At 38.1% G+C, this 12,969-nt stretch overlaps 1 protein-coding gene across 2 annotated transcripts; it reads right to left on the bottom strand.

Annotated features, from left to right (window-relative positions):
• Positions 1 to 2,240: 2,240 nt before the first annotated feature.
• IMPA1 (inositol monophosphatase 1) lies at positions 2,241 to 12,002 on the bottom strand. Of its 2 annotated transcripts, XM_027686799.1 has the most exons (8): positions 11,696 to 11,997; positions 10,244 to 10,377; positions 8,432 to 8,536; positions 7,160 to 7,205; positions 6,916 to 7,024; positions 6,074 to 6,182; positions 4,458 to 4,609; positions 2,241 to 4,026 (listed from the first exon to the last, which is right to left on the bottom strand). In XM_027686799.1, exons 1-8 carry the CDS (start codon positions 11,756 to 11,758, stop codon positions 3,908 to 3,910), a joined length of 837 nt encoding a protein of 278 aa, XP_027542600.1. In that variant the 5' UTR covers positions 11,759 to 11,997; the 3' UTR covers positions 2,241 to 3,907. The 2 variants fall into 2 exon arrangements, with proteins under 2 accessions (XP_027542600.1, XP_027542689.1); XM_027686888.1 differs by lacking the exons at positions 2,241 to 4,026; positions 6,074 to 6,182 and having other exon boundaries at positions 4,471 to 4,609; positions 11,696 to 12,002.
• Positions 12,003 to 12,969: the final 967 nt, after the last annotated feature.

Genomic DNA, 12,969 nt, shown 5'->3' with positions numbered 1-12,969 from the left:
TTACATCACTGACAACATCCTTCTGATGCTTCGAGTTTGTGCAAATAAAGGCAGTCATGCCAGCTGCTATAGATCCAAAACCAATGTGGTGCTGAAAGGTCGCCTGCCAGCACTTTAGCAACAGGATCAGACTTGTGAAGGAAGCAATTACCTCACTCACAGGCAGTCAATAGAGCTGAATTAGCAGCTGGCTTTGAGAGGATGGGAAAAAGCTCAGGAAAAGAAAGATCTCCTGTACTGAAAATGCTTCATACCAAGGCCACAGGACAACATTTTATATCTAGTCAGAATGTCTAGTTCACACCTAGATATTAGACTATGCAGAATTAAACCATACCTTTGGGTCCTAATACCATGGGTATTAGGAGGAATAGGGGGATGTGGGGGCAGAGGAGGGATTTTCTGCAGGGCTGCTTAAGAGGGCTCGACAAGAACCTGAAGCCTTTTATGACATTGTCTTTGGCAATATTTCATGCTGGGAAAAGCTCTGAAGGATTGAATATATTGGAATAGCCTGCTCTGCAGGCAGACCAAAGCTCTGCAGATCGTCATAGAAAACAGTCACAAACTGTCATCAAATCAATAAATGGAGAGCACCAGTGATGGATGATAGTCAGGATGGTAGACTAAGATTACCTCCTCTCTTTCATACCTCAAATATAGTTTATAATATAGGTTATATATAATATAGGTTTATAGTCAAATTCTCTAAGTAAAGGCCAAGGGACTGGTGAAATTTGCCCATATGGTCCTTTAATTTCCATAGTATTTATTGGATTTTTTCACTTGCTCCAGTTGCTGACTCTGTCTACTTGGTCTTCTTCTTGCACCTGTAAGTTTTGAGTGTTCTTCACTCAGAGTTGAGGTTCAGATCATTGTGGAATTCGCCAGCTGAAGTCCCGAGTTGTCCACTGAAAAGCTATGCAAGACAGCTTCCTGTACACTGGACTGTTATGTCTTCATGAGAAGCATTCATGATCTTAATTTGACACTCTGTCTGTTCAATTTGTGGTAACTGGTTTTCCTTCCCAATTGTCTCATTGCCCAGCAAAAGCTATCTTGTAAATACATAATTTTATCTTAGATTTTTTTTAAAAAAAATTTAAGATGATTAACTCTGCCACTCCATATTTCAAAGCAACAAACCCACACATTTAGTTTTGAACATTCAGAGACTACTTCATACATAAACTCTCAAAAGCATTTTGATTACACAGCAATCATGACTTCTGTTTTACTACAAAAACTTGTCAAAATTACAGTCTAGCACAGAAACAAAATGCCTTTGAAGTTAAATAATTACATTTCAACGTCCTTTCACATGATGAAAGAAGCAGCCACTTATTAAATGAAGCGGTATCTGAGAAGATAATAATAATAATAATGGCCAATCTTCACGAATGAACAAAGATTTTGGGAAAGGTCTTTTACCTTTCCAGCCTGCGCAATGGATTTTTTAGGTGAGACACAGCCTGCGCTGAACTGAGCCCACCCTTTAATCCTAAGGTTCATCTGCCGGGGCCAAGCAAGCTTGGACAATGGCAGTGAGGTCCTCAGGACGTAGGTTTGTTTAGAGTGACCTTCTCATAGATGGATGGCCTCACAGGGCTAACGAACTCCATCTGCCCGGGGGACTGGGATTCGAACCTGGGTTGCAGCAGTGAGAGTCCCGCATGCTAACCACTAGGCCACCAGGGGTCCCCATCTGAGAAGATAATACTTAGCAAAGTGGCAAACTGGGATTTCTGATACTCCTAAAAGGGTGACTGAAATGAAAAAGAAAACAGTGATAAAAGCTGCCATTTAGAGTAAAAAAACCCCAATCAGGCTGGTCTCCAACACAAATAGAATGAGAGGGCCAAGATAAGAAACTCATATAAATTTTTCCTCAAATAGCATTATTAGGAAAGCTAACAGTGAGAAAGCTACATGCTTCAACCAGCTGATGGACCTCCAAAACAAATAACTGGCAAGATAATCCATAAAGTTTGAGTCTGAAGTTGGAGATGATTCATGCATCATGATCTCCTCGGAAGGGGTCTTCACTCAAAACCCCAACTGCAGGTGGATACACATAACCCCACATCCAAAGGCACAATGGTTTATGATCTATGCACATCAGAGGCCAAGAAGAAAAGAGCGTTCCAATCAGATGAAGTTTGAGGCCCACAAATCCAGCTTTTTGGGACGCAGCATTGCAGTCTGATGAACGCTAAGAAAGGAAGCACACCAGAAGCCACTGCTGCTAAAGTGTATTTATTTCTAACATGTTCTCCCATCTCAAGTATTTTTTAGACGTCTCCATTTCACAGACAAAGTTATGCAGAATTTGTTATATAAAAGCCACAGAAATGTTACAGAAGACATAATTCTCAAAAATAATGATGATCCCACATTGTTTACAGCAATAAAGTTACAATGAAATGCTCAAAAGATTTCCATCCTTGTCAATGGGAATTTAAAAAGTAAAATTCATGTAAGTCTGGCTTTTTGACAAGACCTTTAAACAGCAGGCTGACCTCATTAACAATAATCATCTGGCATTAGACACAACTTAATATTAAGTACTTCTGCAAAATCTGTGAAAACCAACTGATATAAAAGACTAAAATTTATAATAAGCAATCTGTTGAAATTTCAATAGAGTACATCATTTTCCAAAATAAAAAGTGGGACAACAGTACTAAAAGTCAGGTTTTCCAAAGCATTGCTGTGTCTTGACTAACCAACCAATGAGACAACTTTTTGACACAAAAAAAAAAGTCTAAAAATCGTTTTAAGTTACATCTTTAAATTAAAGTGCATTAATTATTTGAACAGTGCACTGATGCCTTTAACAATCTTAAACACAAAAATTCAAAGAACGAGTATAGTTTTCAAAGTTTGGAACAACTGAGATCAAGAATTAAATCACTAATATTTCTTAGATTTATAAAGAGTTTAGGTTTAGATACGTATCTTCTTTTGTGTCTGTACACTCTACAACACAACAGAAACCCAGTCCTGGTTGGTCACTGTTTTTGTAACTTACAGATAATTATGTAAAAAATATGGACTATAGGCTTATTTTTTTGCCATCTGAGTTACTGAAAACTCTCTTGGATTTAATGAGTCCTTAGACTTTGAAACATACTGATCCATGAAGAAACTCAAGCAAAATAAACAAAATGCAAATCATACTTCATCTTCATTTAGAGTAAGAACATTTGGTGATAGAAGGTGTGCTCAGAACTTCTGTGAGATGCACGTATTTTCTGGCACAATCTCTCTTACTTTTGCAACTGTAATAGATTTGCAAGTGTACTGGCCATGTACGAGGCTAAAGAAGAGATTGTGTTTATCTACCATAAGAAAGGGAGAATGATGCCTACAAAACCAATGACAGGTAAGTAATGAAGTCTTTAAACTGGAGCCAAAATGACAAGCAACTAACAAATTGGGAAATGTGTGGACTACCTCTAAAAAAACTGCAACAAAGTAAGGAAATGGATACAGTGAAGATCAGACAAAGACTGGATAAACAGTAATGCCTTCATCTTTTGGGTTCAAGATCAGATGTGAGGTTGTGGTGTAAGGACAGTGACTTTTTGTTTTGTCACTCACAGAACTAGAGATCTTTATTTATCTATACATCAAAGAGTCTCTTGCTATGTCTTCCAGCGTAGTATAAAACTTGAAAATACTAGTTGCATATATTTGCTTCTTTTTCTTGATTTTTATCTAATTGTGATGTTACATAAAACAGTCAACAGTTAAAGCTTACTCAGAATGTTGTTCCAATCTCAAAGCTCTACTTAGCAGTCACACCAGTACTGAAAGACTACCATCTATTCAAGGTGTAAAACAAGCACCACGTGAGAATATGAGACAACATTAGATAATGACATTTCAGGTGTAGCTTTGGTATTCAGTTAGCTGCATCATCTCTTCTCAGAGGAATTACTTGAAGTGCTTTGGCTATTCTCTCTCCTATAGCTCTACTACTTGCTGCAATTATTCTTCGAGACATCAAATCAAATGGTCCACCTAGAAACCAAAGCAAACAAAGAAACCAGCTTATATACGGAGAAAATTAAAAGTTGGTAAGAAAATAAGCATTGAAAAAAAATCAAGTGTAAATTATACATTATAATTTAGGACTAAGTTTTGACTCCGGATAAAAATGCATTCAACACAACAGGTGTCTTGTATGAGCTACATTTAAATTCTCTTCACTGTATATTTACTGCCTCTTCTCACTCTTCACGTGTGCAGCCAAGGGATTAAAGGCTGTCTTGTAGCTTAAAACATACAATTGTCCCTCTCTTTGTCTATTAATGGGATGGGAACTCTGTTCAGTAGTGGTAGCTTGAAAAGAGGATTGAAAAGAAATCTTTGCCTTCTCGTTTCAGCTATATTTTGTTCCCAATTAGCCATTTAAAAGGACAAGAGAGTATTGTGCAGGCCCGTGTATCTACCTGTTACATCCAGCAGTACTCCACCAGCTTCAGTAATGATGATTCCAGCTCCTGCCATATCCCAGCAGTGAATCCCCATTTCATAATAGGCATCAGCTCCACCTGTTGCCACAAGGCACATGTTCACAGCTGCTGTACCAACAGCTCTAATCCTAAAGGAGATGTAGTTGTTGTTTTAACTGAGAACAGTTTATAAAAAAGCTACAATGTCTGTGTACACTGCACAGAGAACACAGAAGTGTCATAAGCAAAGTGAACTGACGTAGATAAAGTGTGATGGAATGCTGCAGTGAAACTTGTAAAGAAATGGGAATTTCTTTAAGTAGCTTGAAGAGTTCTCCAAATATAGCAAATTTCCAGAAATTGTATTTACAAATTCTGTTAGTCAATTTTGTTTTAAACTTATCTTAAACGATTTCTTAACCTCAAACATATTATGGAAGATAATCTACACATGAAACAGTAACAGATATTCTACTCTGCTCTTTGAATACAAGAATTCAAGTAGAGCATACACTACTCAGAGCTGAAAAATCAGTTATTTCAGTTTCTCTGGTGATGGTCAGTAAACATCTCTGACTTATAAAACCCTATAACAGTTAACCCAAAAAATAAATTAAACAGCATAAATTTTGTCTGGATAACTTCATCAAACTCTTGTGTCATACATTTCAGTTTCTTTTGGAAATGTGGATGCACTTACTAAGTGTGGCTTGTACAAATAAATGCAGTTATTTCAATTATCAGTAAAATGTACATTAAATTGTAACTGGTGGTAGCTGAGTTACTGCAAAAAGTGACTTTAATCAACTCCAATCTCAAATTACTGTTTACCAATAAAATGCCAAAGCCGAACTGACAACACACCTAAAATGTGTTCCCTACTTACAACTTCGCATATATTCTTTAATGACATCGGAAGACTTCTGGAGGTAGAAAAAAATCTGCATGTTAAGTGAATCCCAAGAATCTCAGCATAAAACTACAAACCCTTTTAGTTCAGAAACATGAATACAGTTGAGTAACAAAAAACTATCTGCTGAAACCTCCTTTAACTGTAAAATGGTTTGTGGAAATGTAGGCTTTGGCTTATCTGGAGGAGAGGAAGCAGGGAATGTAGCCAAAATCAGAGCAGTATATAGACAATTCCAAGTGCTTGGACAAATAAAAAAAATTGTACAGCTTTGAAAGATGAAAGGGAGATGTACTTCTGTCTCCTGATATATATAAAAAAAACCCCAAAATTTTCATTACTATGAGGAAATATAATAATGTTCCATCCAAGTTTTACTCTTTGTGTGTTTCCAGGGGGGAAAAATGGCACAAAATTATATTTCAATTTTTTAACTTTAAATACAGTACTTTGTAGTCCTACAAACCCAAACATGCTTCGCTTCTCAATATGGATTGTTAGGTTCTCTTACATATGTCCCAGCTTGAAAAAGTTAAACACAATTAGTTTCTCTGCAGAAGCCACTAGACAGAAACATTTAAATTATGTTTCACATTTAAGGTGTCTAATATAATGCAACTAATCTTTCCTAAAAATGATCATATTTACAACATTAATCACTGTCAGTATATATAAATATATATAAAAATAGGAAGTATCTTACCCATGAATAGGAATACTGAGAAGTCTTTCCATGTTAGAAAGAATTATTTTTATAGTCTCTGGGTCACGATTTGACCCCAATTCTGTTACTAAAAGGGATTTTGTAATGTCTGGAAAAGAAACAAAACCTCACTCTTCCAATAGCACAACTTAAATAATAATAGTAACTAGCAGAGTTTACTTAATTGCTTTCTGGCAAGACTGAATAAAAGGTATCTTAATAAAATATTACACATATTAGACATATAAAAATCTGTTCTTACTTGGAAAATGGCAGGAAAAAATAAAATACAAGGAACAAAGCATGATCTGGTGCATATACATTCAAATGTGCATATACAGTAATCAATGCCATTAGTAAATAAAATTCTATTGCTATAAAAATTAACACAATCCTGAGATCTTTAAAGGTCCCATTTGAAGTGTGGATTTTACTTTACATGGGTTGTAAGCATAGAAGTGTGCTACTGACTTCAACCACTAGGTCGCACCTGGGAGAAGTTGAATTGTTTGGCAGATTTGTTACAGACTCTAAAGAACCATCACAGACAGATTACAGACTCGCAGGGAATTAAAAACAAAGAAACAAACTAACAAAGCTCCAACACCGACACCTGGGGAACAAAATCTTCCATTGTTGAGTCCTGATTTTGCACAGATCATGTTATATGTATCAAAGAGAACACAGAAGCTGTTTCTCAAAACTCAACAGCCCATGGGCAAAGAAAGTCTTGCAAAACAAAACTATGAGCTAAGAAACAGCAATATATTCAGGTGTAAAACTGTTGCTATCTTATTTGCCATATGGCAATTACCAGAAATGAGCTACTCAGTTCAGCTTACCTTCTTGGCCCGATACTTGAAGTTTCTGACCATTGCAAAATGCACCTTTTCCTTTTCTGGCAGTATACATCTTGTCTTCTATACAACTATACACAATTCCAAACTCCATCTGCAAGGAAAAATAAAAATACCTTGAGGGCTTTTTCCCTTCCTTCCTATTTACTGTGAAATCACAGAACTTAGTTGTAACTAGCAACAAGCAATTAATTTGAGTTTGATTAGATATTAAATAAAAAAAGTATACCTTTTTGTTTACAACAAAGCCAATTGAAACTGCCACAAATGGAAACCTACAAAACAAAACATTTCACTAATTTATAGTGAGATACTACACTTCTTCAATTACAACGCTTAATCTTAATATGTAAAAGTTAAATGTAATCTATACTTCAAAAAGAAACTTGGACTATAAAGAAAACAGTTTTCTGGAATTTGCACAATTTAGCTGAAAATAGACCCAACACCACTGATTACCATTTAAAGCACAAACTTTTCCATCCACTGAAACTATCCCTGTTACAGCTGTTACTAGCTCAGGGACTGTTGTTTTACAACCTCAGAATACAAACAAGCCTCTGTGCTACTGACCTTTCTCAGAAGGAACAAGCTGGCCAAAATGGTTCCAAAAGCAAGTTACCTCTCCCCCCACCTCCCTTTTCTCCATCAATGCCATGAAAAAGTCAGATATCAGAGGGTGCAGGAAGAGTACAGACAGTGGGGATATATAGGATGCAGTGGGCCGCATCTCAGTCTAAGTTTCAAACATTTGCTTTTATTACTATCTGCAAATAATACAGACTTTTAAGCCTGTAAATCCAGCAGAATGGATTATTTTCTTAGTGCTTTTTGAACACGTTATTTAGCAGGAATCAGCAGCTGTTTAAAAGCCATGGGGCACATAGCAGCAATCATTTCAAAACTGGAATCAAGTAAACTCCGAAAAGCTCACTGGGGCCAAAATCCATCTTGTTTCAAAGACTATTCCTATAAGGAACAGGCTGTCAGCATTACACTGAAAGTCCCCTCCCCATCCTAATGTAAAATACTGCTGACAGTTACTGGTGGTATTCTGCTTTCTCTTACAGTAGAGGCTCCTAGACCTCAATGGATTTAAGATTTCCTAGAAATCATCACTTGGAGCTGTTATTGCCTCTCTGAAGATGCTGTAACTCCTAATTCTGAGTCCTGTACCTTTACTGTTGAAATCTGCACACGTCTTTTTGGCATCTATGGCAAGACTGCTGACCCCCACTATACAGTATAGGCCTCTCATGGAACAACTGGTGTTGGTTACAGAGTGAGACTATTAAGACACCTACAGAAATACTAAAATGCTTATAAAAACTGCCCAAGGGCTCTCAATAAATGCAAACGGCAATCTGTAACTATAAACAAGTTCATAGTATCTCTTTAAAAGGAAATTAAAAGTTAAAAACAACCTTACTTTCATGGAACTGGAGAAAGAAAGAGAGTAATCAGTTGAGATTGCTAACAGAAAAAAAAATGAAAGGTGGACCTGTGTACGAAGTTGGTAGTTCCATCAATAGGGTCTATAATCCATGTGGGGTTATCTGTCAGAATGCTGCCCTCTCCAGCTGCAACAGATTCTTCCCCAATAAAGCTAAAGTAGCAAACACATTTAAAAGACAGAAAGAAATTGATTAAAAAGTCTGAATCACAACACTGTCCTTGACACTAAAATTCTTAAAAGTGAGTTGAAGCTTTTTGTACCACCAGTGATCATATGAAAAAAAAGATGAGAAATACACTATTTATCTGAAAAGCACCAACTACATCCAACCAAGCTTGCATCGATATTTGCGATGTCAAAGATAAGCACAATACGTGGGGAAAAGAATTTTGTGTTTCAATATACATTACTGGAATTTAGCATTCAAAACAGTGATGTTTAGTTTTAAAAGCATTACAAAACAGTAACATGGTGAAGGGAGGAAATCCAAACAAGAGCTGTTGAAGAAGACTGTGGAGTGCATGGTCAAACATAGTACTAAACCCAAGGGACACACAGGTACAATGCCACAGGAAATGAAATTTCACACTGTTGCTGCTCACAAAAGCATTTGTTCTGAATTGCAAAATTATTAGGATGAAGTGGGAGGAATTCTCTTCTACACCTTTTCCATGTTGTTACAATTTATCACACATTACTCATCCCATGAGAAGCTTGCACTAAACACATGCTTTCCTCCACAGATATGTAAAAAGAGAGGAAATAAATAAGGTCTCTTTAATATTGATTGTGAGTTTTATGATTAACTACAGAAGTGAAGATGACTAATCAGAAAGGAACAGCATGTTTCCAAAAAGCAGCAGATCTTCACAAAGAGATGAGAGACTGAGTAATTATTTAGGTGGATGAGTAATTCATTAGAAAGAGAAGTTTAACACCGTTATGACTAATGTGACACCAATTATCTAAAATAAAAAGCAGCTAAAATATTCTAAAATGCTTATCAAGGTCACAGAAACTGTTATTTCAAGGTCATTCCACAGGTCTGTACGCTTACAGTAATTTGCTTAGGTTACTGAACTTTTGCATAACTTCAGCTGTTCCAGTTCTACACATATTTCCTACATTCCACATATATAGCTACAATAACAAAATCTCCAAGAAATTGAAAGAAAAAAATAGCAAACCTACTTTAGGGAAACAGTACTAACCTTGAGCCATTATGTCAAAATAGGAAAGAAAGACCATGTAAGTGAAACACCTGTAATTCATCCTTCAAGAATAAATTCTTCAGGGTTGGGGGGGAGGAGTGGAAGAGAAAAGCAATGTAGAAAATCAGTATTTTGTATGACAGACTTTTAGTTATGCAGAATCAGAAGATCCTGCCTTCTTTTAGAGATGTTTAATGTTCTTGAACTGATGAGATTTGCCAAAGGCACACTCAGTTCCATGGGCCCCATCCAACACAGACAGCAAAGAAACACTAGTTTCAACAGCAGACAAAAAATGTGGGTTCTGGGTATCCTGGGGCCACCTTTGATTCTCCAACACAAATAAACAACAAGTTACTTAAAGCTGCCTCAACTGGAAGTGACTTTAAGCATTAAGTCTGGAGCAAGACTGAGCTCATGTCAGTAGACCTGCAGACACCTTGTTTTGTTACTACAGCCCTGGGCAAAACCTCAACCTACTACTACTCTAAAATACTTAATTTTATTGAAGGTATTTACTGAATGGTACAACTTTACAGCATGCCAATTGTAATGAAATTTTACCAAGCAAAATCATAAACTTTCAATTTTCTCCTTCCAGTCACCTCTCCCCTTCTGTCAAAAGCATACTCATAAGAAGCCATACCTGTGAGATGGATACTTTTCTTTTATCAAAGAAATAATGAAGTTTTCTACTTTTTGATCAGTTTCTGTCACCAAATCTACCGGTGAACTTTTAGTCATAACAGATATTTCTTCTTTGAGTGCTCCACGGATTATCTGTTAAAAAAATCCAACAAAATAAAAAAATCTTTCTCCATTAACAGTATGGAAAATATTAGTTTTCCCCCAAAAACTGAGAATAATTTTTACAGTTATTTTCTATACTGCACATACAAAACACAAAAGCAAGCAGTGACAAAACCTGGATTTAACCGCAGGAGCTAGGACTTAGCCTTGCATCTCCAGTCCCTACTCAGCACAAAGTTTTACATGACCTTAAAGCTAAGATCCAGGAAGATCCACTGGTATATGAAACCAGGGTCCATTTTGTTAGGACAAGTTTTAGATTTATAAATTTAAATACCAGAGTTGAATAAACACCTAATACTGAGCTCAAGTCAGCTATTTCTAGCCACACTCTGCATTTATGATCTTAAAACTATCAGAATCAGCTTAAGCAAGAATCCATGCCTCACAGCCCCCAGATTTTTTTTTACTATAACTCAGAAAGATTTTCTGAGGGAAGATTTTAATGAGGTCATTGCACAGACAATTTTCTGCAGATTCTGCAGCTCCAGGGGATAGAATTAGTACATGTACCATCTTGCCTGGCTGTCACAGCATTCAAATGTACCAAGCAGAATTACTAAGAACTGAACATTTGGTAAACACTCATGCTGAGGATCTGCCAAGATGTACAAACTGTTTCTTGTTCCAGGGCATCTTAGATCACAAATAGGCAAAGTACCATCACTGCAAGGGATGTATACTGCAAGCAAAGCAGTCTTCATGAAGAGAAACACAGAATCATGGAATGGCCTGGGTTGGAAGGGACCTTAAAGACCATCTAGTTCCAACCCCCCTGCCACGGACAGGGGCACCTTCCACTAGACCAGACTGCTCAGAGCTCCATCCAACCTGGCCTTGGACACTTCCAGGGATGGAGAGAACGCAGTATGGTATTGTCTCCCAACAAGAGGCCACTGTATAATGTTGATGTAGGCATTCACAAGAAAGACTGTCATCAGCTTTCAAGTGGTAAAATAAGGTAGATAGGAGCAGTTTAAGGGGGCAAATTGACATGATCTTTGTTTACCACGATTCTGATTTTTATTTTACTTTTAAAATCAAATTTAAGGAACAAAAGTTACTCTTTAGTCTTTAATCAGAAAACTGCAAAGTTGTTTTCTTAAATTAAACAAGTTACAAACATAAAAGACCAAGTTTGAACTTGTACATCATGAACGATTCTGCTAATTTATGTTTTTGACAAAACACTCTTTAGAAGAAATTTCTACATCAACCTCCTTCAAAAACCTACATACACACTAGACTCAATAAATAATGCTAATATTTATAAAGAGTTAATACATACCTCCCCAGCTTTCCTTGCTAAACCAACTGCATAATCCATACATTCTTGCCAGGGATCTGCCATCTTTTCTGAGGTAAACAGCCTAGCAAAAGGAAAGATTAACGCAAAAATTATTATGGCTAATTTTTTGATTTTATTTTCTTTACAAAATCCAACTTTCTTGCTGAGATACACCTAGCAATCGAGGAGACACCCGGCGAGCACGCCCCGCCACGCTCCGGGGCTGTGCGGTCCTGCGGGCTGCGCCCGTCCCGAGCGATGGCCGGACGCCGCAGCCCCCTCACGGCGCCCCGAAATGGCGGCCGCAGGCGGAGCAGGAGCCGCAGCCGCAGCAGGCCGGGACTCACCGCCCTTCCCCGCCGTCTCCGCTCCCGCCGAGGCGCAGGCGCCGGGACGAGCCCGCGGACCCGCCTCCTCCTCCCGCCGCCCGGCGCGGCCGCCGCGCCTGCGTGTGAGGGCTCGGGCGCCGCTGCTTCGGCGGCAGCGCTGTCAAAATGTACAGTGAAAGTGTTGAAATTAGCCTTTGATGTCGACTTCTTGTTAATAATTGGACGCGGCGGCGTGGAGATAACCGTAAATGCTCTCCCATGGAGCACGCGATTGGAGTTTATCTTAGATTCACAGAGTGGTTTGGGTTGGAAGGGGCTTTAAAAATCATGAACAACCCCCCTGCCACGGGCAGGGACATCTTCCACTAGATCAGGTTGCTCGAAGCCCCATCCAGCCTGGCCTTGGACACTTCCAGGGGTTGGGCATCCACAACTTCTCTGGACAAACTGTTCCAGTGCCTCAACATCCTCACGGAGGGTGAGTTCACAGGGTTCAAAGATTTTTGAAAATAATTTGCAGTTCAACTGGTACATTTCCAAGATTAATTAAAATCATATAGAGGAAAAAAGCTTTCCTTTCCAAGCCTGAAGCTTTCCTTTCCAAGCCTGACTGATACCACTTTCTTTTTTTTCACTTGTGGTGTTTTGACCCTATTTTCTGTAATCAAAGCAAAACACTAAGGGGTTGTCTTGTCTTCACAAATTGCAAGTGATGTAACTTACTGTCATATGTAAAACAATGATCTGCTGTAAACAGGACAAGGGTTGTAGTTTGCTTTATGCTTGAAATAATCGTAAAACATCTACGTCGCCAAAAGACAGAGTCTTACCCCATTTCCCTAATGGCAGTCCAACCACAGCTAGGTCCTTTCCACATCAGTGAAGATACAGTATCCACTGCCGGCAATGCTCTTGTGTCGGACAAGTCACTGTGCCATTTCACTT

This window comes from Neopelma chrysocephalum, unplaced genomic scaffold, assembly GCF_003984885.1.
Source record: "Neopelma chrysocephalum unplaced genomic scaffold, ASM398488v2 Primary Assembly neopelma1_22, whole genome shotgun sequence".
NCBI lineage: Eukaryota > Metazoa > Chordata > Aves > Passeriformes > Pipridae > Neopelma > Neopelma chrysocephalum.
Note: the sequence above shows the minus strand (reverse complement) of the source record. Positions and strands in the feature narration are given on the sequence as shown.